At 47.2% G+C, this 24,351-nt stretch overlaps 1 protein-coding gene across 1 annotated transcript; it reads left to right on the forward strand.

Moving 5' to 3' along the window:
* The first annotated feature begins 2,489 nt into the window (after nucleotides 1–2,489).
* LOC147747479 (uncharacterized) lies at nucleotides 2,490–4,178 on the forward strand. The gene has a single exon (XM_086936323.1). It carries the CDS (start codon nucleotides 2,490–2,492, stop codon nucleotides 4,176–4,178), a length of 1,689 nt encoding a protein of 562 aa, XP_086792449.1.
* Nucleotides 4,179–24,351: the final 20,173 nt, after the last annotated feature.

A 24,351-nucleotide genomic window follows, 5' to 3' on the forward strand; every position in this document is an offset into this window, starting at 1 on the left:
GCCCTAACGCGTGCTTGCTTGGCAAGCAATCAAATTCGAGTCACCATATACACCGACAGCCAATATGGTTACGGGGTAGTTCATGATTACGGGCAGTTGTGGTCTCAAAGAGGTTTCATGACCTCTTCAGGCTCTCCTATTCGCAATGGAGAGTTTGTGCGCCTGTTGTTAGAGGCGTTGCAATGTCCAGCAGGTATCGCAGTTGTGAAGTGCACCGCACATACCAGAAATATGGACTTCGTGTCACAAGGCAATAGATATGCCGACGAAGTCGCGCGGTATTGCGCGGAACAAGGGTACTCTTTCACAGAGGTGGAAGTGGGTGGAATAAATGTAAGAACTGAATTAGCTATGATATTGGAAACTGTTGACTCTTGGGACGAACTGAAGAGCATGCAAGAAAATGCTCCTGATTTTGAAAAGGAAACATGGGAAAAGGCAGGATGTGTGGTGGGTGAGGCCCATTTCTGGGTCTCAGCAGATGGCAGAGCAGTGTTGCCCAATGAGATGGTGAGCCCAATGGCCAGACAAATACATGGTCCCGTACACTTAGGAAGAGACGCTATGCTGAGAGTGTTTAGGCAGACCTGGTACAATCCTAAGTTCAGAGTAGCAGCCGAAGCAGTGTGCCAGCGTTGTGTGACCTGTCAGCAGTTGAATGTAGGGAAAAAGACACCAGTTGCATTAAGTCACATTGGGAGGTCAGGGGGTCCCTTCAACCGCATGCAGTTGGATTTTATCGAACTGCCAAGGTGCAACCGCCTCCGTTATGTCCTGGTAGTTGTTTGCGTATTCTCCAGATGGGTTGAGGCATACCCTACACGTAGGTGCGACACCCTCACAGTAGCCAAGTTACTGCTTAGGGAGCTCATTCCGCGCTTCGGGGTGCCGGCCTCTTTGGAATCAGATAGGGGAACGCATTTCAACAGCTCGCTTGTGAAAATGATTTGTGCGGCTCTGAACATAGACCAGAAATTGCATTGCAGTTATCGACCAGAGGCCTCAGGAATTGTGGAGCAGATAAACAGCACTATAAAGGCCAGAATTGCAAAAGTGTGTTCATCAACATCCTTGAGTTGGCCTGACGCTCTGCCATTGGTCCTTATGAGCCTCCGTAGTACCCCAGATAGAAGAACGGGGCTGTCACCTCATGAGGTGTTGATGGGGAGATCAATGAGGTGGCCATCTGTCCCAACTGCTGCACTGTTAAACATCACAGATGATATGATCCTGGACTATTGTAAGGGGCTGTCTGACGCCATTCATTCTGTGTCCCTTCAGGTGCAGGCTGCCGAGGTTCCATCGTGCCAGGACCTGTGCCACGACCTGTGCCCTGGAGACTGGGTACTGGTGCGAAAGCACGTGAGGAGTAGCTGCCTGGATGTTCGTTGGCGTGGGCCCTTCCAGATCATCCTGATCACGAACACCGCAGTGAAGGTGGGAGGCCTGCCCAATTGGATCCACGCGTCGCACACGCGGAGGGTTCCAGCACCTCTGGAAGAAACAGCTCCTCTCTCGGATAGACGTCCAGCTGAGGACCGAGAAGCCATAGAGGGGGCTAGCCAAGCTGTAGAGGTGCCAACAGAAGACGGGTACGAGTCTGACCAAGCTGAGGACGGTCAGCACAACAGCGAAACAGACGACGCTACTGAAGGAGAAAGTAGCTGGGAGTACGAGTCAGACACTGACCGGTCTGACAGAGAGTGTGAACAAAACAGAAGAAGAAGGAGTAGAAGGGTACGTGGAGAAGCTACTTGGCCGCAAAGAAGGAGCTCTAGCCTGAGGTCAACTCCAGAGAGAACCCTTCCTCCGATATCAGAGGATTCAGACCCGGAAGAAGGTGCTCAGGGCGCTGAAGCACCGGACTTGAGAAGGTCAAGAAGAGTGCGTGTGCCTAACAGAAGATACTCCACCCCTGAGTGGACATATCTGGCGACAAATGTCTTTGGAACAGAAAACAGGGAGGATACGAGCGGTGGTGGTGTCCAGTTCTGAGCCCATCGTCACAGTGGAAATACGACTGTTAGTACCCGGAGTCGAACAAGAAGGGTCACTAACTTTCATGCTCCCCCGACCTCCCCGCCTCAGCAAGTTAAGGCACATGTTTTTCACAGAATTGCAATTCCCCGACTTTGGTACAAAGATAACAAGCCATGAAGAGCACAATCTTCGTTTGGAAATATTGAACTATGCTGTCGAAGCTGCAGGCACAAGCCTGATAGTAGATGCTTAAAAGACTTTGTAAATAAGCGAGAAGAAAAAGAAGATTACCTAGCGCCCAGGAAGCAGAGAATCTTAGGGACCTTCCTTTGAGTTGACGGAGAAGGGCTAGGGTTGTCTGTATTGAACTGTTAAAGGACTTTTTGCGAAGAAGGTTGTCAGCTTCCAGTTGTGTGGTTCTAAGGACAAAAGGAGTAAAAGAGACTGTAAAGGAACGAGAAGAAAAGAACTTTGTGCTGAGATACGAGAGAGCCATACTGCCTGACGAAATGGAAGCCGGCACCCAGAACCGCAGAGCTAAATGTATAATAGGCACATTAATAGTAGGTGTGATAATATTAATAGTTTTAGTAGTCACAGTTTCTTATGTAAAGGGACGTGAGGAAGAGGCAAAGGTAACCGATGTGAAATCTGTAGAAACGCCTACACCCACCGTGGCTGGTGAGAAAGGGAAAAACACTCAAGAGAAGGCGTTATTAGCTGCAGAAGCTCGCAGGTTACACGTAGATGAGTCCCAAGGCGACTTTCGGTCAAATGCTTATGCTAAACTTTTATATGAATACGTGGATGCCATGGAGGTTAAGGACTGCTATGTCTGCATGCAGTTGCCGGCGTCTGTAGATGAAGGCATTCGATATCATCACCTCCCGCTGACATATGGCATTACATGTAGCTTGTTGCTTAGTATATTTTATGGGAGAGATAGTTTTGAATACTATTTCTCCAATTACGATTCAGTGTTGCCAGAAGTCCCAAATTATAAGCAAATGAACAAATGGGACTACTGGAAGAGTGAAGACAGGTTGGCCAAGTTTTTCATTCCTTGGATTACCTTAGATACTTCACATGCCCGCAGAAATAACCTGACATGCAAGGTGTCAGATGTAGAGAAAAAGTTCATAGGGCAGGTGGATGATCGATACAGGAGACAAAAGATTTTGAAAAAATCAGGACAATGGAAAACAGATTGGACCGAGGAAGAGAAGGCACATAAGAGAAAGGGTAGTAGTGGTCCAATAGCTTTAGATAGAACGCAGAGAGGAAAGTTATGTCTTCACAGAGCCAAAACATATTATGAAAATGTATACGTGGGAGAAGTTAGCTGTGAACATGCTTTCAATCTAGAATACTACACTAAGGACTTCCTGAAGGGAATGCAAGTGATTCCAAATGTGTATTTTGTATGTGGAAGAAATGCCTACGTGAGACTACCTGACAACTGGTACGGATCATGTTATTTTGCAATTATCTTCCCCAAAATATATCATGCCCAAGACTTAGAGATCATCGAGGGCAAGGCATCATCGAGAGGAAGGAGAGATATAGGAGATGCAGAAATGGTTGGAGATGTCTTTGGAGCTGTGTTCCCTCTTTTGGGACTAATCCTTAATGATGTCAAAATTAGACGACTGGCCACAGTCGTAGACAGGTTGTCTGCCAGCACTGCTCAGTCCTTAATGCTGGTAGAAGGAGAGATGCAATCGATAAGGGCTATGGTTCTCCAGAACCGTCTTGCATTAGACGTCCTATTAGCAAAAGAGGGCGGAGTCTGTAAGGCTTTGAAGGTCCAGGAATGTTGCACTTACATTCCAGACAATTCAAAGCCCCTTGAGAAAGTTATTAGGAACATAACTGATATTCACAAGGAGATCGAAGATCTGAGTAGAGAAGATGTCTGGGAAAAGGTGGGCCACGGAGTGAGTGAAGCTGGAGGTTGGCTCACCTCATTAGGCAAAAGCTTTGTGTGGTATATACTGAAACCTATCATCATAATATTGATCTGTGGGATCGTGTTGTGGGGATTGGTGAGGGTATTCAAATGGTACAGAGCAAGGAGGTCAGAGGGGGCCCAGAGAGAACAGCTGCAGAGATTGGCTGCCATGCAAGATAATCAGTACAGGAGTCTGAGGGCTCTGGAAGCGCAGAAACAAGTTATGCTAGCAATCACTGCAGTTTAAATGTTAGTGATGACCCCGAGAGGTCATCAAAGGGGGGAACTGAGAGAGCGCAAACTGACCTAAATGTATAAGTACATCACACTTACACGTAGTAAGCACAAGTCATGAAGAGAAATGCCATGAGTGCTGATAGTACCTACATCTATATTCTGAAATGTGTAGTTAACTTAGAGATTTTAAGTAGAAGTGGAACTAATGCAGAAATGTGTGAAACTATATGACTTTATTAGACGTGATTAATCCTGAATCCATGTCGTGTAGCTGCTAAAATGTAAGATGGCATGCGGTTAAACGTAGAACGTGGTAGGCCTCAGGGCCAGAAATGGAAGGAGAGGGGAAGGTGTTTCCTTTCACGACATGGATTGCACTAATGTCTTTTAGTAATAACGTTAATGGGCCATGATTTATAGATGTGTTTACCGAATAATAGAAATAAGAGTATTAACATGCTATTAATTAATGAAGTAGTTGAATGTTATAATCATTATGAGAAATGCTGTAGGCCTGAAATGTTTTTAAGGCATTGATTTACACGTATTGGTCTGGGCCGAGAAATGTTGCAAACCTTTGTTGGAAGTCTATGAGAATTGGGATCTTGGCTGCAGATGTCTGTCTGCAAGAGAAAGGGGGGATCCAATTATAAATTAAATGAATAGGGGATTGTTCAGGAGACGGCCCAGACATGGAGGAGGGTTCCGGAATGTTTTAAGGGGTATCAGAGGGCCGGAGAAGAGTCTGAGAAGCAAGGTCAACTCTAACGCACGAGGCCTCATCATGGAAAAAGCCAGAAGCTACACCACGTGAGGGGCGTCTCACGAGGGGCGTCCCAAATGCTGTTGTATTTTTGTATTAGGGACAGCACCCCTGGGTGGAGTTAGAGCAGATGCCTGAGGACCCTTTAGAGAGCGGATGGGTAGGCAGAGAGGGGTCATGACTGGAGAACTATAGGTTTTCACCAAGAGACTAAGAGTGGGTGACTTCCCTAGGGGGTCATTCACCGCTGACACCTTTTGTTAGGTTGAGACCTGGTTAAGTAGGGATACCATCTAGATCAGGGTAGGGACAGCCTAACCTGTGTTTTTCCTCCAACCTAAATGACGGAGAGATCTCAGTACGTGTCAATGCTGATAGCTTTATTATTCTTAGAACTTGTACTCGTAGTCTTCTTTGCTCGTCTGAGGGTTTTCAGAGAGCACACGTATGTAGTTGGGCCCGTGTATCTTGTGAATCTCATTCTGAGATGCCTGTACTTGCAGCTTATCCTGACTATATAATAAACCTTTGAAAGCTAGAAGTTGTCTGTGATCTTTCGGAGCGGAGTCCTTTATTGGGTGAACTAACTTGGTAAGAGATGCACTTTCTTCCCTCAATGACAGGCAATAAAGGTTCAGTCGACCAGATCGGGGTTTAGATCAATAGTGATAAGGTATCGATCAGAATCTCGCCCTTCCAAGCCTTAGTGGCACAATCAACAAAGTCAGCCCAATCCTGAGACTGGATTTTCTGGGTGTCTCTGAACAGCAACCTGTACTGCTCAGTTGTTAGGCCAAATCCATCAATCAGTGTATTCTTCAGGACTTGGTAATTGTTAGCATCCTCAGCTCTAGTAGTGAGGAGCTTATCTCTACCTTTGCCTTCAAAGGAGAGCCACAGAATAGCTGCCCACTGACTCTGGGGGATGCACTGGACAGTGCAGGCCCTCTCCAAAGCAGTCATCCATTTGTGGATGTCATCCCCTTGTTTAAAGGGGGGCACTATTTTACTCAGGTGTCTAGTATCAAAACTCCTGTCTTTATCTCTAGGGATAGTGCTGCCACCAGTGGGGTCTGCCCCACTCAATTTCTGCTCTCTGGCAAAGGCAAGTCTTTCTTTGGCAAGGGCAAGTTCTTCCATCTCAATCCTCAGATTGACTTCCCTCATTTTAGCTTCATGCTCTCTTCTCTGATGGGATGTCATCCCTCTGTGAGAAGATGCCTGAGAGACATGGGTATGGATAGATCTGTTAGAGCCTCTGGAGCGAGACCTAACTCGTCTATCCCCAATGTTAAGCCTACCTGAGAGTGGGCCTGGGGGTCCCCCAGTTCCATTCTCATGCATGCTTAAGTTGGTCCTGGTGAGCCTACTGACTACTACTGGACCTTTTTCTGCCTCATCCCCTTACAACTCCTGTTCCTCTTCCTCCTCTTCACTTTCTGTTCCATTGAGGTTGAGGTCAGGGTCCCCAAGGGTTCCCTCTAAGGGTGGCATGCTCCCATCTGGATTAGAAGGGCCTGGGATAGAAGCCCTCCTGGCATCATAAGTCTCTAAGAGACCTATCAGAAAAGGAGTGGTAGGGTTAGAACCCTGTTTTAGTTTCCTGGAGGTACACAATTGTCTCATCTCCTGGAAGCTAAGAGCAGAGTGTGAACTCTTACGCGGGATGCGGGACAAAGTCTATGGATGCTAGTAATTCTAAAGTTACTGTTTCCGGACGAATCCGACTAGGTAGACTAAAAACGAAAAAGGATCTGGACACCTGGATAGTGAACCTGCGTTGGAGCACCGAAATGCTCGGGTTACCTAGCCCAGGGGCTGCGGCTGCATAGGGTTCAAATGACGTCGGGAATCCTCGTTGTAGTCTATGGAGCCTGAAAGAAGTTGTTGCTGGCAGGCGACCAGTGAAGATGTTCGGTGTGATCCAAGGCTGGATCGGTGATGGAGACGACCTGAAAGCAGAGGGGACTCAGTTCTTAATCACTAGCCAGTGATTGTGTGGGCACCAGGATGGCACCGGATGAGGTCACCGCGATCAGGTGAGTGGGCGACGCTGGACTCTGCAGCCACACGGGCCAGGAGGCGTTGTCGGCGACCAGGTTGGAGGTGCGAGCTGTCCCACGAGGGAGTCTGCTGTCGGCGATGCTGGATCCAAGATTGGAGCAACAAACCTTGGCAAAGGCAAGCCCACGCGGTGGAGTCAAAATGGCATCTGGAGTTGACCAGGAGGGTTCAGGGCACTTCTTGTTGCACAAGGAGCAAGGGCCAGTCTAGGGGACCTAGACCAGCGGTAAAAACGTCGTGGTACGTCGTCAGGAGGGCCACTAGCCAACGGGCAAGTGACCGGACAACGTGGCAAGCAGCAAAGAAGCAGAAGGGCCCCACGCAGATCTCGTGGATGCTGGGGAGCTGGACTTCGGTGCTGGAGCTGCTCGGGGTTGGGGCTTCTCAAACCCCAGTGCACTCACTCGAGGATCCCTCGGCGGTCGTGCTGGTTAAGCATCGTGCAGGTTTTGAAGATGGCCGGTCCCTCAGGTCTCGTCACACCCACGAATCTCAGCTGGGCTGATGATGCAGGTAGAGGTCAGAGATGGCAGGGAATCCGGGTCTCGTCGAGCTGGTCAGTCTTGATCCGGAGGATGGACGTGCAGCAAACCGCAACCGCTTAGGTGGTGCCTGCTGGTGCAGGGTGGCTACTCCTTAGCCACAAGGGAGAGTCTTCAGAGAATGTCAAGAGTTCCTTTCGTGGAAAGTAGTTCAAGATTCAAGATTATCTAATTTGGGAAGGGGGCCCGCTCCTACCTTTATCCTAAGAATAGGGGCTGGCACGCGACTAGGTCCTGCCCATGGGTGGGACCAGGAGGGGGTGGTTACACCCCTCTCCTTTGTCCGGTCTCTCCCCAGCTCAGGGGCTGGGGTGCCCCTGGAACTGGTTTGAGCCGGCATATGCACAGTGAGCACCGGTGTGCCACTTGCAGTCACCTTCCTCTCAGCCCTGCCTACCTGGGATACACAAAATCCTGTCTGGGATGGTGCTAGCACCGCCCCTGACAGGAAACCCTTTGTCCGAGCCCTCCTCGCTGGAAGCACTCCCAGCATCAGGAGGTCAGACTTGTGTCTGTGGTGGCAGCATCCATTTTGTGATGCTGAGGCTCGAGTTAACTTTAACCGGGGTTCACAGTTACATACATGTCGTGTCCCTCTAGAAGGGTGGAATGCTAATCCCGTCGCCAGAATTGGCGAGGGGTTAGTATTCCAATTCGTAGGACACCTTACTCGACATGTTTTGATAATGCGATACCAAAGTTGGCAAATAACCGCGAGGATTATAATGCACTTAAGAGTATATGGTACGCGTTATCATGGAACAGCTATTAGGACTTGGTTCTGCAAGCTGCAAACGGGCTCAGCTCATGCCAGAGCACCATCTCACATAATTCCAAGCACTCTGCCTTCAGGATTGATAAGGCCTGCCATAGGAGTGACTGATAGGAATCCATGTGTCCATTTTAGGTTTAGATATAGGAATACTATATCTAAAGCAAAGGGTGATTACACCACCTTGCCCCAGCTGTCATGCAGCCAGTTGCGTCAGATTTGGATGGCCAGCCAGGGGTGGCATAATACATGCTGCAGCCCCTGGTAGGCCCTGGGTACACCTATGCCCTTGATACCTAAGGTATGCTGTACAGGGACTGATAAGGTGGCCCAGTACCAATTGGTAGATGCACCTAAGGTACATGTGTGTCAATTTAGAGAGAGAACAGCTAGGCTGTGGGTCCGATTAGCAGGCCCACAGCCAGGGAAAGTCCTAAACCAGTGAAGCATAAAGCAAAAATCGGGGGTGACCATAGGATTGCAGACCCCACTCTCCTACAACGTACAGCAGCAGATAGCTCTCTTTAACAAGAGCTTTTAAGATAATTTTACTTGCAAGGTGGGAGATAGAGAGGATAGCGCCAGGGACACTCCTCAGGGCAGCTATGCGTTTTGTAAAACTTTTCATTCATTTATTCATTTTGTGTATTTTCTGGCCATGAACCATCTCAAGAAAAACAGCTCTCTTACTGAAAAACAGCTCCAACAACTGCAAAAAGGTCTTCAGAATCATCAAAGTATTCTTCAACCCTCAGCTGTCACCAACTCCAACCCCTCAGCTGTCACCAACGTTATCATCCCTTTGCAAGACCTCTGTGGCAACCTATCCAATTTCTTTAACAACAAAACCACCTACTAGACATCTCACAGTTTGGATTCCGCAATAACTACTGCACAGAAACTGTTCTCATCGCAGCAACTGATGACATCTGGACCATCATGGACGAAGGAGAAACTGCTGCACTCATAGTACTCATACTCTCTGCAGCCTTCGACACCATCTCCCACAGTACCCTTATCACAAGACTCCACAACTCCAGAATAAATAACCCGTCCTTGAGCTGGCTAACCCCTTTCCTCTCCAAGCTCACCCAGCGAGTCAGGCTTTTGGCATAAACTTCCAAAACCAAGAACCTCATCTGCGGAGTCCCTCAGGGATCATCACTGAACCAGACCCTCTTCAATTTCTATACTTCACCATTCGCCCACGTCATAAGATCTCATGGAATCAACATTGTATCCTATGGGGGCGACATCCAGCTCATCCTCTCCCTCACAGACAGCAAACACACCACTAGAACCAGCTTCAACATCTGCATGTCCAACGTTGCTAACTGAATGAACAGAAGAATCTAAAGCTCAACACAGATGAAACTGTAGCCCTCATCTTCGACAGAAAGAGCGCTCCACAGGACTCCTACTAGTGGCCAACAGACCTGGGATCCATACTCACCCCCAAGATCACACCATATGACTCAGTATCATCGGGGACGACAGGCTCACAATTGCTAAACAAGTGAATCCCCTCAACTCCTCCCACTTCTTTATCCTACAGCAATGCACTCTACACCGGCATCACAAGTCAACTCTTACAAAGACTCCAGAACACCCTGAACACCATTGCAAGACTCATCCTCAATTTCCTCATTAACGCACACATCACGTCCCACCTTAAAGAGCTACACTAGATACCAATCCAGAAGCAATGCCAATCAAGAGTGCTTACCAATGCATTCAAAGCTCTCCACAACATCAGACTGCCTACCTCAATCATCGCCTCAACTTCCACCAACCCACTAGACAACTGTGCTCAGACGTACTCTTCCTCACACAAATAACCTGTGTCTGTAGGATAAAGTCAGGAGGATGGTCCTTTTCCCACATAGCCGTCAAATCCTGACAAAACCTTCTACACCACATCAGGACTTCCCCATCCTTTCTTGAATTCCACAAGAAACTGAAGACCTGGCTATTCGGCTAGGAGCTCGATCGGCCTACCCACCTATTCCAGCACTTGGATACCCCTCAGGGATCAGTGTGTTCTACAAATCCTCATAACATATCATACTATCTTCCACCAGAAAATGCTCACCAGATGCATGCAAGAGAGCATAGACACTGTCATCATGGGAAAAAGATGGCGATGGATAGGACACACCATCAGAAGAGAACAATAACAGTTCTCCACTGGACACCAGAATGCAAATGGAAGCGAGGCAGGGAAAAGAACACCTGGAGGCTACACGTGGGAACATAAATGAAGACCCTGAACCACAGCTGTGGCACCATACAGAAACTTGCCAAAGATGGACAGAAGTGGAGGTCCTTCATTGCTGCCCCACATGCCAGTCAGCATAATAGGAGGTGAGTAATCATGTCACTAGGGGTTTGCTATAAATTATTGTCTAGATTAGTGGTCAGTGTAGGTTGGCCATTGCTTGTATAAGGGGAGGTAAATCAGCAGCTAAAGGGCATCTCTAATTGGATTGCAAAATCACTGAATAATGCCTAAGAAATCACCTAATTGGCAGTAATTAGAGTGCTCGAGGAGGTAACATTTTATTTTGTCTTGAGCAGCAAAAACCTTCACAATGTTTTGTTTCCCACTACAGGAGAGAAGTGAACATATGTATCTGATAGAGATTCCTTATTTTCCTCAGGGGTCAGACTGGATCCCGAAAATCTGGAATGCTACCTCTGCACATTGGTAGGTGTTGTCAATCTGCTCTGTGTCAGCATCATCCATGCATGAAGTGAAGTGTGCGCTGCTTATATAGGTGCCACCCAGTGACATCAGTTCTTGTCTTTCCGAGCCATCGGGTAGATCTGGACAGAGCTAGCTCAGTCTATTTTTTGGACAATGTTTGCAACTCGAAAAAAATATTTTGAACTTAAGCTCCCAGTGTGTGATAGGGATGTCGGCTAAATAAACTGTGGGGTTTAAACTCTGTGGATCCTGTTACAAACAGAGGTCTATGACAGACCCAAACTTGATTTGCCTCTGGTCCATGACTCCAAAACCTGCACAGACTGTCAAGCGATGAACCTAATGGTGGTTCAAGAGCGCTTCTTGAAGCTCTAGGCCACCTGAAGTCAGTCGATTGCACACCGCTCTAAGCACTGGTTGTGAGGAAGGTCCCATGCCTGCTCGCAAAACGTTTACCGACAGTCATCTTCATCCTCTACTTCATAGCCAGTCGGCCCCTTTGGATACATTCCTGTATCCGAACAGGCTCTGGTCACAAGGCAGCAAAATTCCCACAGACTGTTCCAGTGGTGCCATTCCCAGCCCATCTTACACCTGATTTCAATATTCAGCCACATTGGTGATGCCCGAAGTTGACTCTGGTGCACACCAGAGCACGACTCTCAGAGTCGGAGACAGTGCCTTATTTTACTGATAGGTCATGTAGGGAATATGATTGGGGCATATCTGAGGACCCTTATGATTATCCTGACCCCATGGAGGAACCTGAGGATAAATAGTATGAGGAACTGGCTTCTGCCCAGAGTCCTCAAGAGATCTGGAATGAATGGACCCAAGTCATTCCTGTGGCTCCAGACTGGGCATGGAGAGCATAGTGTCCCAACCTCCTGAGGATCAGAATTGGTCCTCCAATCAGGATGCCCCTTTGGAAGGATCTTTTTTTTGTGTGTGACTGCCAGTTGTGGGCATTCGTGGCTGCCATAAGTGTATCATTGATTGAGGACAACCAGTTGCCTTGTTCATTAACCCGTTGGCTGTTTTAAAAAACGGGCGCGGTGCGTCGGCCATTGGCCGACGGCAGCACCGGCGAGGTAGTGCTGCCGTCGGCCAATGGCCGACGGCAGCAGCCAACGGGTTACACTCGTCCTCGCTAGTCTCTGTGACTTCATCCTGCTTCGTTTTGAGTGACCTATCGGGTGGGACCCTCCTGATCGGAGACCAGGTTGCTTGCTGATGCTTTTCTTCTAGAGGCTGTGCCTTGGGGCTGTCTCTGCCAGGGTCCTCGCACCCATTTGAATTCTGGGTGCTGGTTTGGAGAGGATCCAATTCTATCGTGTCTCCGACCACCGCTGCTACTTTGGCTCGCGGTCCTTGTTTGTCTGTCTCCTGCACCCTGTTTACTGTCATGTGGAATGGGCTGGGGCTCAGCGTCTTTAAGAGTGACTCCCTAGATAACCCCCACTCCATGCAGGGTGTGGCTGTCAGCTCTGAAAGGGAGTTCTGTCACACGGCTCTCTTCCCCACTTGTCAGTAGGCATATGCTGAAGATGGGTCCTTTGGTGATGGTGTCCGTATTATGTGTACCCCACAATGTGCCGTCGTTGGCACCCTGACCAGTCTTTAGAGCCCCAACAGGCATTAGAGGTGCGTCCCCATTGTCCGGAGGAATCTGTTGTTGGGCACTTCTTGCTAACTGGCCATCTTTTCCACTGTGATTCTTCCCGGGCATGTCTTTGGGGTTGGCATGAGAGTTTGTTACTACTCTCCTGTAGTAATTGTCCAAGATCTTTACCCTCTTTTGGGTGCTCTCTGGGGCTCTCCTCCTTCCTCCTGATCGACGTCTTTTGCCCCCTTTTAACATGATCGCTATTCTACTCTCGGGCAGTTTCCCAGCCAACTATGGAAATGGCAGAGGCTTTGTGTTTGAGTTGTCAGCGACTTGAGACCCTCTGAGCCAGAGCTATAATAGGCTTCATGAGTCAAGCATAAGGTCTTAAAAAGAATCCTACGGTCCATCGGCAGCCATTGCAATAGAGAGATTTTTCTAAGGATCCTAATGATCCCGAAAGAGGTGGAGACAGTCCTATTGACCTGAAGGTCAAATGTAAATTGTAAATTGATACTTGTATAGCGCACTACTCACCCGCAAGGGTCTCAAGGCGCTTGTACGAATACCGCTGTGGAACCCATCCTGGCTTTCCCTGTGAGGCGTCCACTCCTGGGCACCCCCAAGGTGGAGGCCAGGCATCCTTAGCGTTGTGGGGGCCGTTGTGGAGATTAAGCAAGCTATTGCCCAGAGTTGCAGAGTGGGACCCATGATTGGAATAGGCACTGAGGCGAGAATTATCAGGTCCGTGGAACTTTGAGCCCAAGACCCCCGAGGCGGGAATTGAACCCTGGACCTCTGCATCAGGGTCTGCCGCTCTAATCATTGAGCCACACTTCTCCACGAGAGAGAGAGAGAACTGTCCACAATTACCCCTAAGTTCTTCCCATGAGGTTCTGGACAGGGACAAACACCAAGTGTGTCCGGCCACCAATCATTGGACCAGATTTCCTGTTTAGTCCCAAAAATAAGCACCTCAGTCTTCTCTTCATTCAGTTTCAAAAAATTCTCCACCATCCAAGAGGAGACTGCCTCCATACAGCAAAGTCCATTACACTATGTGAAATAGAAACCATTATTTGGGTGTCGTCCGCATAGGACAACGCCTCAAGCCCAAAAGATCTCACCACTTTTGCAAGTGGAGCCACATAGATATTAAAAAGAGTTGGGCTCAAGGAGCCCTGGGGAACACCGCAAAGCAAAGGTTTAGGGGCTGAATAGACCCAGAGCAGTCCCCCGACACCTATCTCTCTAAGGCGAGAAACCAGCCTGGAAGGAGATAGCGTATCAAAGGCTGTCGTGAGATCCAATAGCACAAGAAGAGTAATTTTTAACACCTTAAGGGGACAGGGATCCAAAGGGGAGCCCGAATTGACAAGATCCAGGAGCCTATCCGTCACCTCCAAGGACATAAGGGGGAAGGTAATGAGCATGGGAGTCTTCCCGATGAGCAAGGTCTCACTGGGGGGGGGGGATAGAAGTTTGCATTCCTGCTCTAATACTGGAGTTAGCGGTTTCCAACAGGTCATAAATATCTGAGATTTTGACTTGGAAGAAGTCTGATATTTTGTTACAGAGACCCTGCGAAACATCTAAGGGGTCGGTGACATGAGGGGAGATAAGAGAATTGATGACCTTAAAGAGATCCCTTGAAGATTTCATGGATGCAGTAACCCTGGAGAAATATAATCTTTTTTCCTCCATGATAGCCAATTTATGCTACTTCAGACATTGTTTATGCCGTTCCCTACTGAGAGGTTCTAAGATGAGCACGCCACAGCCTCTCCTGTTTGTGGCAGCACTGTCTGAGCTTTCTGAGTTTCTCTGTAAACCAGGGAGCCGAGGACCTTATTCTTGCTGAGTAGTGCTTCTTAACCGGAGCAAAAGAAGTCCATTGCTGCTGCCAGTAGTTGAGATAGCTCCGCAGCAGCAGAGTTGGCGTCAGGATCCTTAGTGGGCTCCATATTGTTAAGGAAGTTAGGAAGTGCCTCCTTATTTATAAGGCTATAGTTCCTCCTTTCCTCCAACTTCCTGGCGCTAGAAGCAGGCGACACTGATGCCTGGAAGTGAAGGTCAAAAGGGATGGCTAAATGGTTGGACCAGGCAAGGGGGATAGGTTGCCCCACCCTTATCCTGGGATCATTGGAGAATACGCCGTCAAGGGTAAGCCCCACTTTGTGAGTGGGGCATCTAACCAGCTGTGCGAGTCCACAGCAACTCAGAGTTTCCAAGAGGCCTTGGGTGTAACTACATGAGGGATTTTCTAGATGAAAATTCAAATCCCAGAGAGAGTTATTTTAGATCTCTCAAAATACGGTTCTGCTAGCCTGCTAAGATCCTGACTGAAAGAAGCTCTAGCGCCCGGTTACCTATAGCATAAAATGCCAGATAACTTTCCGTGGGGTGAAAGTTGATGGAAAAATAGTAGGCCTGATAGGGATCAGAGGGAGTGGTCAGAGCCTGTGTCCGGCAAATCAGGGAATCTCTATAAAGAACTCCCAACCCCCCTCCCGCCGTTCTACTCTGTCCAATCTGGCAAGGGTGTACCCAGAGGGGATAGCGTCTACCAGATCAGGGCCTGAAGCGTCCGTAGCCCAGGTTTCAGTAACAAAAGCCCAGGTAGGCTTTCTAGCTGAGACAAAATCTATGAAAGCAATCTTATTTTTAATCATGGGTCTTGCGTTTATAAGGAAGCCCTGAGCGACGGTCTCTTTAGGAGGGGGCCTAGTGGCCCTAGTATCTCACAAGCTCTTGCTATCCTGTTTCCAATGAGTGTTGCAGCCTGTACATACTAGGTACGATTTCCTGAATAAGAGCTCAGGGTCCCATGTGTGGTAGCAGGGAGCCCTTTCCTGTTAGAGATCTAATAGCGCCTCACTAGTATAGCAGGTCCTACCTTGTTGATCCAGAGTGAAACGTCCACTGCGCAACGAGCCGGCCATGCAGTTTAAATAGGGAAAAACTAGAGCGCTAAAAGACCCCCAGGCTCTGCCCCCTAATGACCTGAAAGGAGCCTGAGGTATACACCTGCGCCCTCCACAACAAACGAGAGAACCCGCGGTGGACCGGGGCGCTGCTAAGGCGGAAAAGAACACTGAAAGAAAGGAAAGTCTTCCTAGCACATTAGCACAGTCACACAATGTTTAAAAAAAATTCAAAGAAAGCGTTAGTATCAGCCTGTGCAGGTTTGTCAACGTGCATTCACTGTGGCACTGTTTACTGCTGTACAAACTGTTTTCTTTCGATATTTTGTTTCTTGATATTGTTTCTAATTATATTCTAGCCCATCGATAGTTGAGATTCGATAGTCCCAGCCTACACTACTTTGTTTGCCACCGGTCTTTTCCATTCATTAAGTTGCCAACTGGTTGTGTTGTGATTGTGCTGGTCCTTTGATCTTCAGCTTCAGTTCCAGCCGGAGCAAGATCTGTAGACTGGGTGCCGGAACCTTCGCACCCCCAGTCCCCTGCCGATTTCAGTGGGGTCTTCCTGGCAAGCTCCCAAGTCGTACCCAGACCTGGCTAGGGTGATAAACCGTCCGTAAATTTCACGGACCGTCCGTAATTTGGACCTCACGTCCATTGTCCGTGAGAGTCCTTTTTACGGACGCCTTTTGTCCGTAATTCTAGCCATTGCAGTGAGCAGCACTGGTCCCAAGCGAGAAGCCACAGGCCCCTGATGGGGCGCCTCGAACTCTTCCCCGAGGATAAGAGCAGCCCACCCCGCCCATTGTCATTCTGTCTGTGGCTGATTGTCCATACAGAATGACAATGGGCCAGTTTAAGCTGTTACACCCTGCTCTCTTTAGCTGTCCTTTTGCCCTCATTGGTCTGCCCTGGTCTTCTTCCTGTGAGTGTCGTGATTACGCTCATTATGCACATGCTGTGAAGTCTGCCCTGGAGCAATCTGTTTAATGCCCAGTGTTTCACACAAGTTGACTCAGGCTTGCCAGGGCGGCAGGAGCAGCGCTGATCAAATAATTTTACAAACCTTGCTCCCGCACAATTGGCGCCTGCTGCCGATTCACCAGGTCACCCACGTCCAGATTTGCCTACAACACGTTTTCTCGATCCCAAAACGGCAGTTCTTTCCTTTGAAGATTATGCGCTCATGTTTTTAGCTTTAATAACTTTATAAACAACTCAAACCACCTTAAGCCTGATGTGATCTGTGGCCTCGTGGTTATTTCTTAAGAGATGTTAATTCATACTTACCTGCCCCTCTAAACTGTTCCGCACTTTCGGTCTGTAAACAGTAGACCCCGTGCTCACCAGTTTCAATACACAGATGCTTTAGAATTAATCTATCAATGGCTCGTAGTTAATAAACTCTGATGAAGGATGCTCCCTAACTTTCTAGAAGTGTATTGTCTTAAAGGCAATTGGAAGCTTTGGGGAGAACTTTTGTGGTTCTGCGGGACGCTGTGGTTGGTAAACACCTTTGTTGGACTTGGCTGTCTCTTGCGTGGTAAATGATGCGTTCGTTTTAGGTTTGGTCCAACTCATGCTTTCTCAAAAGTTTATCATAAACATGAATTTATACATAGTGAGTGAAACCATAGTGGCTCTCAGCAAGTGACAAATCATATGTGCACAACAGCCCATAAAAGGGTGCCCTTCAGTGCCTGGGCTTTGCACCTGGGCTGCTAGGCAACACCTTTATTTTACTTTTAATATGTTTGCTATTTTTTCCACATTGCTTATGCTTGCAGAAGAAATAAATAACATTAGAACCTTGGAATGTGGAGCATATATGAGTGAAAGGGAGGTTGGAGAGCTGGAAGAAAGGATGGATGAGTGAAAAGTTGAATGGGTAGACGGCTGAGTGACTGGGTGGATGGATTAGTAAGTGGAAGGATGGATAGGTGGGTGAAAGGGTAAATGGTTGGATGGATGAGTGAATGGATGGATGGGTGGACAAGTGGATGCATGAGCGAGTGAAAGGGAGAATAGAAAAAAGGATGGATAGATGAGTGAAAGGCTAGATGGATGAGAGAAAGGATGGATGAGTGATGGGGTCAATGAATTGATTTATATGTGGGTGGATAGGTGAAGGGAGGATGGAAGGATGACTGGCTAAGTGAAAGGGGAATGGATCGAGAAAGGGAGGATAGATGGATGGATGAGTTAAAGCATGGATGAATGATTGGCAAAATGGATGGGGGAATGGGTGGATGAGTGAAAGGAAGAATGTAAAGATGTATGTGTGAAAGAATGCATACATGGGTGAAAGGGAGGGTGGAAAACTGGGAGAAAGGATGGATGGATGAGTGCAAAGTTGAATGGGTATATGGATGAGTGACTGGGTGATGGATAAGTAAGTGAAATGATGGCTGGATGGGTGAAAGGGTAAATGGGTGGATGGATGAGTGAGTGGATGGATGGAAGAGTGGATGGATAAGTGAAAGGTTGGTTTGGATGAAAGAGTAAATGGCTGGATGGATGAGTGAATGGATGGGTGGAAAAGTGGATGGATGAGTGAAATGATAGATTGGGTGAAAGGGTGATGGATGATGGATGGATGAGTGAAATGATGGATGGAAGGATAGATGATGGATAAGTTTGCAAATATTTGAACATTTTTGGATATGGATGGGCACATAGATGGAAGGACAGAATGAATGCTGAAAGACTGAATTATGGATGAAAGAATTAATAGATGACAGAATGTAAATTTGAAATGGTGGATATCAGGAGTTTGATGGAAGGATGGAGGGCTAGATCCTTGGACAAGAGAGCTCTTCTGGGGAGGGCTGTGATGACTTATTTGCTTTCTTGGTGCCATACGAGCTTTAGTTCAAAGTGGGAGGTATTTAAATTTTCTGGCTACTCCCTTGCTTATATGTTACTATTCAGTATTTGCTCTGTGCTTATGTGTGGGATCTATACATCATACATATGACATTTTGAGTGACACCCAACTGCTACTTGAATGTTACACTTGTAAATGTTTGCATGTTTTGTTTTAGGGAAAGCCTCATAGTGCCATGAGCTGTGCTTGAGATGTATATTGTGTTTGTAGCAAAAGGCAAAGCGTCAAAAATAAACGATGTAATAGTGTATCGACAGTGCCTTCTTTAAGAAAGCTGCAGGGAAAAGCACCTTTTTGAATTCCGTCACCTTGTGCAACTCTATGGAAGCCTCCATAAGCAAAGTCAAATTCCATATTTTAATTCCCACTTGCTGAAACACCCATAATGCGTTCCCTATAGCTGGTTCATCACAGAAATCCTCCCTTTAGTTGGCCTATGCGTGCCGCATTACATCTCACAATGGCACTCGGATATGAGATGCTAGTAACAAAGACTGTCCGGGCAGATCTTCCTGACTACTTCTCTCACCAAACATGCCTGCTCAGGATCATGAGTTGTAAACAAAATATCGGACTGGACAACCCAGTGCAGTAACCATATAAATAGATTACTATCATATGAAGTACAACAAAAACACAGCACAGTTGCTCAAAGCTGCCTGCATAGCAAAAAACCATAAAGTGCACGATTGTCTCAACCTAATCCAAACTTATTTTGACTTGTACTTACATGGTTGTCTATTTACTCACTTTTATACTATTGTGCAACTTCCTCTGATGTGTCTGTAAAACTTACCTTTTGTCCCGAAGTTTTGTCCTGAATTTTGACCTTGTATCCTGAATTTTTGTCCTGAATTTTGACCCTTTGTCCTGAATTTTTACACTTACCGTCCTGAATTTGCACCCATGCCAGTTGGTCACCCTAGACCTGGCTGGGCTGCTTTCGCAAGCTCACTCTCCACAACCGCCTACTATCGACTGTTGCATTCACCCGGGCGGCTGTGAGGGCTGACGGGCTCCCTCAGGTGCACTTTTGGATTAAAGCAGGCAAGCAAGCTGTGAATGGGTGCATTGGTGAGTGGGGCCTCCAAGCGTCCTGCTGGCTACGCCCAAATTAGTTTCAAGCCGCCTCCGCAGCCCACCTGGTGCCACTCTCTGCAACCGTTGAGCAGCGGCTGCCGCACTCACAGACCTAATGTTAGCTAAATGTGGCTACTTTTTCCCTAACAGAGAAAAGGAGAGCTGGGTGGCTTCGGCAGACTGAACTAGGGGTGTAGGCTAGAGCTATTTCTATGGCCTAAACATGGGCTGATAGCTGAAGCTGAAGGCTGGGGAGGTGGCTGTGACCCCCCGGCTCCTCCCCCCTTTATTCTCTTACCTCGCACCTCCTGACGTTTGGTTCCTTGGCACCAGCTGGTCCAGCAAGTCCAGGCGGCAATAGTGGCCGGTAGACACTGCCCCCTTGACCCCAACCCCCTGTATCCCTGTGCCCTGAAACTACTGCGGGTAGGAGAGAACAAGGGCAGAGAGGCTACCACTAAAAGCTCCAGGCTGAGGGACTGAGAGGCTGATAAAAGGCCCGGGGCACAGGCGGCTCCGAGAAGGAAGGGAACAAGGGCAGAGTGCCTACTGCTAGGAGTAAACCCCACTTCCAGGCTTAGGAAGCTGGCGAAGGGACGGGGCACAAACAGCACAACCGCACAGTGGAGTGAAAGGCAGACCTATGGGCCAGTGAGCCCCAAACTGCCGGGAGCTGCTGGGAGCCTCGAGCCACCCGGCACATATGCTGCAGACGTAGGAGGTGTAAGCGAATCCTCCACGGCTTCGGAGTGAGTACTGCGGGTCACCGTATTCCATCAAAGAGAAAAGAAGGACTCAGTAAGGATCTCCTGTTACTGCAACAGGGTAGGGTCCTGCACACAAACCTGCGCACGATCTGCCTTCATGCATGGAGATCGCTCGGCAACAGCTGACGGTCTTTGACTTTCCTTTGGAGGTCTGCAAAGTCATTCTGGCATCCAGACATCCCTCAACTAAGACTGTATATGCCTTTTATTGGGACAGGTTTGTGGCTTGGTGCACTGCTAGTCATGTTAATGCTCTCTCTGCACTAAAGTATTGTCACTTGTTTTATCATTAGCACAGCAAGGATTTGCTCTGGGCACTGGTACAGGGTATCTTTCAGCCATATCAGATTTCTTCTCTGCCTCCCTGCTTAAGACTTCAATTGCAACTCGTTTCCTGAGAGGACTTCACCACAGGTTTCTCTCAAAATCTTCATTATTCCCCAATGAAACGTCAATTTAGTTTTCATGTTTTTGATGCGCTGCCATTCGAGCCTATGCATATTTGCCCTCTGTGTATACTTACCATCAATACGGCTTTTCTAGTGTTCATAACATCGGCCAGGAGTGTTAGTGGTCTTCAGACAATCTATGTGCAACCGCCCTAAACAACCTTCTTTCCAGATACATTGGTTCTCCGCGTCAGTACCTCTTTTCTTCCAAAAGTGGTAACGCTTTCCTACATAAACCCAAGTATCACACTGCCTACTTCTCCGCTCTGTCCCACCCTTCCAAAGAGGACCCAAAAAGAGCATTGTCATTCTACTGAAGAAGAACGGGTGAATGGTCAACTCTTCATTACGTGCACCAGAGCAAAGAAAGGAAAGGCCATGCAGAAACGTACTATCTCAAAATGGATTGTACTCTTCATTAAAATCTGCTATGCATTGGACAAGAATCAACCCCCTGAGCACTTGAGGGCTCATTCCACCAGAGCAAATGCTGCGCCCACTGGGTTAGCTCACAGAGTCCCTGTCCCGGACATCTATCAGGCTGCTATGAGGGCTTCTCTGCACGTTTACTAAACACTACTCCCTTGTCAGTCAGATCTGTTGTGACGGGTACCTTGCCCATTTGGTCTTCCAGTATTTTGTGGTATAAACTTGTTTGCAGACCATTAAACCAGGGTAGTATTGTTGAGATATTTATTCTAAGATAAGAAATCAGCAGCTGGAAGTCTCAATCAGATAAATACACTACGTAGATTTGATAGCGATTTATCTGATAGATTCTATAACTAGACATCCTGCCCACTTCTTTGAATAGTTTTTCTACCTAAAAGGTCCCTGAAGGTCCTAAGTGTCTGCACACTGGTCCATCGGCTTTCTAATATGGCTCTGTGCTTTTGGAGTCGAAATATCACAAAAGAAACTGATGTCAGCACGCTGAGGTGGCACCTATATACGCACCACACACGTCACTTCCAACAAGGATGACGCCAATTTGTAGCCGATTGATACCTCCTACCCGCTTGCAGAGGTACTGCTCAAAACGTTCCTGATCCAGTCTGATGTATGGGAAATATTCTCAGGTAAGGAATTTGTGGCTAGATAGAGTCTCTACCAGATACGACATTACCGAAGCTAAGTTACTTGGTCATTTGCATTAGTAACAACCTTAAATGCTGGATCTACTGGAGATGAATACATTGATTCTGTGGGGCAACCAATTAAGCATTACAATATTCCAATCAAGTTGTATTTTCTGTTACCAGTACATTTATTTTGATACTACAGCGAATAGAGAATTATTCTTCTGAAGGCTTTAAAGTTTAAAAAAACATGTTTTAGAAAATGGTTCATTTTGTGGGATAGATGGAAGAACTATTTGCACTAATCAATAGTCAATGATTTTCAACTCTTTTCTCGCCTCAACTGCATATACCAAACAATAGGCAAATTGTCCTGACCAGACATTTAAACAGTATACATGGTCTAAGTCTCCAAAATGATAGCCTCCATTTCATTACCAGCAAGTTTCAAAAACCTTCATTCAGCTGTCAATGAGTGTTGTACAGTGCAACAATTAAGGGAGACTAAAGAAGCCCACTTTCTAGTCTGATGTAAAAATAAATTAGCATCAGCATAGTTTAAACATTGATGACCAGCAGAAGCTATAATCGATGTAACACTGTGAGGAAACAGAACTTTTTGCAGGTTCCCATCTACGTTTTGACACTACTTTAACTACTAGCTACTGGTGTAATGATTCTGCAATACCCTGAGGCCTGCTGTTCAGGTCTCAGTGCATGTACTCTGACCCTTTAAAAGAGTATGTTTTATTGGCCTGTACCCAATTGGCATAAGTTAACTTACTTGTAAGTCCTTAGTACATGGTACCTGTAGTACGTAGGGCCTGTAAGTGAAAGTATTTCTTGTGGACTGCAGTACTAGTTGTGCAACCACAAGTGTGAGAAGAGAAAAACAAGACTCAATAGCCTGCCATTGCTGGCTGGCAGAGCAGTTCTAAACTGCTAACTAGACTTTGCCATTTAAAACAATGGAAAAGCAAAAACATCCCATTTTAATACATGTGTCCCCCTGAAGCAGATCTATTGAGCCCTAAGACAGGCTGCAGTGTATTAAAAAGTGAGATATCGTTTTTTTAATTAAAAAGTGGAACATGTGCTTTACATGTTCTGATGGTAAAAACCTTCAATTGTCCTTTTTACTGTGAGAGATACCGGTAGCCCTAGTGGCAATTGCAGGGTACCCTCTAACAACTCAGCTGTGCTAAGTTGGCACTTTAAGGTATCAAAATAATCATTACATTAAACCCAACTTGCTGTCCAAGTCGAATTTAATTTACTTTTAAGTGAATTAAACTTTTGAAAGCTGCTACTCTGTTACCCATGTTCCCAGTGGCTATTCTCAAGTGCTGGCCAAATGAGAAGCTTCTGTCCTCCTGGGGTGAAGTGTAAATGGCTCCCAGGAGCAGGAACAATAGAGCCCTGCCATTGGAAGGTGTCACCTCTACCTGGCAGAGAAGCTACACAGGATTTGAACCCAAAAAGCGAGCTTCAAAGGGAATGCCACCTTTGAAAGGCAAATGTGGAATACACATGAGAGGGGGCACTATTTTGTTAAAGTAGACAGGCTAGTGTCAGGGACAAAGAGGGGGGTCCGTTGCCAAATTGTTTTTTCTGTGGGCGTGTAGCCCTTAGGTAGCCACACCCTTGGGTGGGCTACCAAACTCTACACACCAAAAGGTGGGTTTTGCCATCTTGAGAGTGGGCAGAACACAGCCTGCTGGGATAGGTAGATGCCACATTTCACAGGAAATTGTCATCAGGTGGGAGGGATCCAGGTAGCTCAATTGTTAGTGACCACAACATCCCCTGAGGGCACTTTCTGGCCATAAAGAAGAAACCTTTGACCCCCCAGACCTCAGATCTTGTGCGTGCTGGAGATGAGGACCAAAGAAGGACTGCCAACCTTGGACCTGGCAAAGAGAGGCTGCACCGAAGTTTGACTTCACCTGCTGCTCCTTAGAGTAATAAAGGTAGTACTGTGCCTGCAGAGCCCTGCTCGAGAGAAAGTTGTTTCTAAGCCTCAGACAGAAGAAGAGACTCTAAGTGTCATTTGACTGACTTCCTGTTGCAGCACCAAGGCCACAAAAGCTGAGGAAGTCTGCTTTGGCAAGTTGATATTCTTGGTCACTGGACTGTCACTGCACAACAAAGGGTTTTCGTGTAGCTCCTATTAAACCTATATATGATTTGCGCGTTTAAACAACATACACTGTGGTTTGGTGTCAGACTGGTTCTAGACACCCCCACCGGGTATGTTGGCCTGTGTGCCAGCTAGCTCACAGTGCCACTCGAAACTCCTCTTACCAAGGAGAGAATAGTTCTTGGCCACTATCGAACATGACAACCCTGATCCCTCAGGTCCGTGCAAAAAGTGTACTACTTTTCGCTCAGTCACTCGTGCTCACTTAGTCTCAGAGAGTTACACAAATAAACAGTAGATAGGTTTTCCAATAAGTATTTATTCAAGTGTAAAATAGGTCTGCTGAAACAATCATTAGACAGTAAAAGATACAACTGATTAGAAGCACTAAGAAAGTAAAAGA

This window comes from Lissotriton vulgaris, chromosome 1_1 (assembly GCF_964263255.1).
Source record: "Lissotriton vulgaris chromosome 1_1, aLisVul1.2, whole genome shotgun sequence".
NCBI classification, from domain to species: domain Eukaryota; kingdom Metazoa; phylum Chordata; class Amphibia; order Caudata; family Salamandridae; genus Lissotriton; species Lissotriton vulgaris.

What these genes read in the sequence shown, in the direction of transcription:
- LOC147747479 (XM_086936323.1), top strand. Translation starts at nt 2,490, where the DNA reads ATGGAAGCCGGCACCCAGAACCGCAGAGCTAAATGTATAATAGGCACA.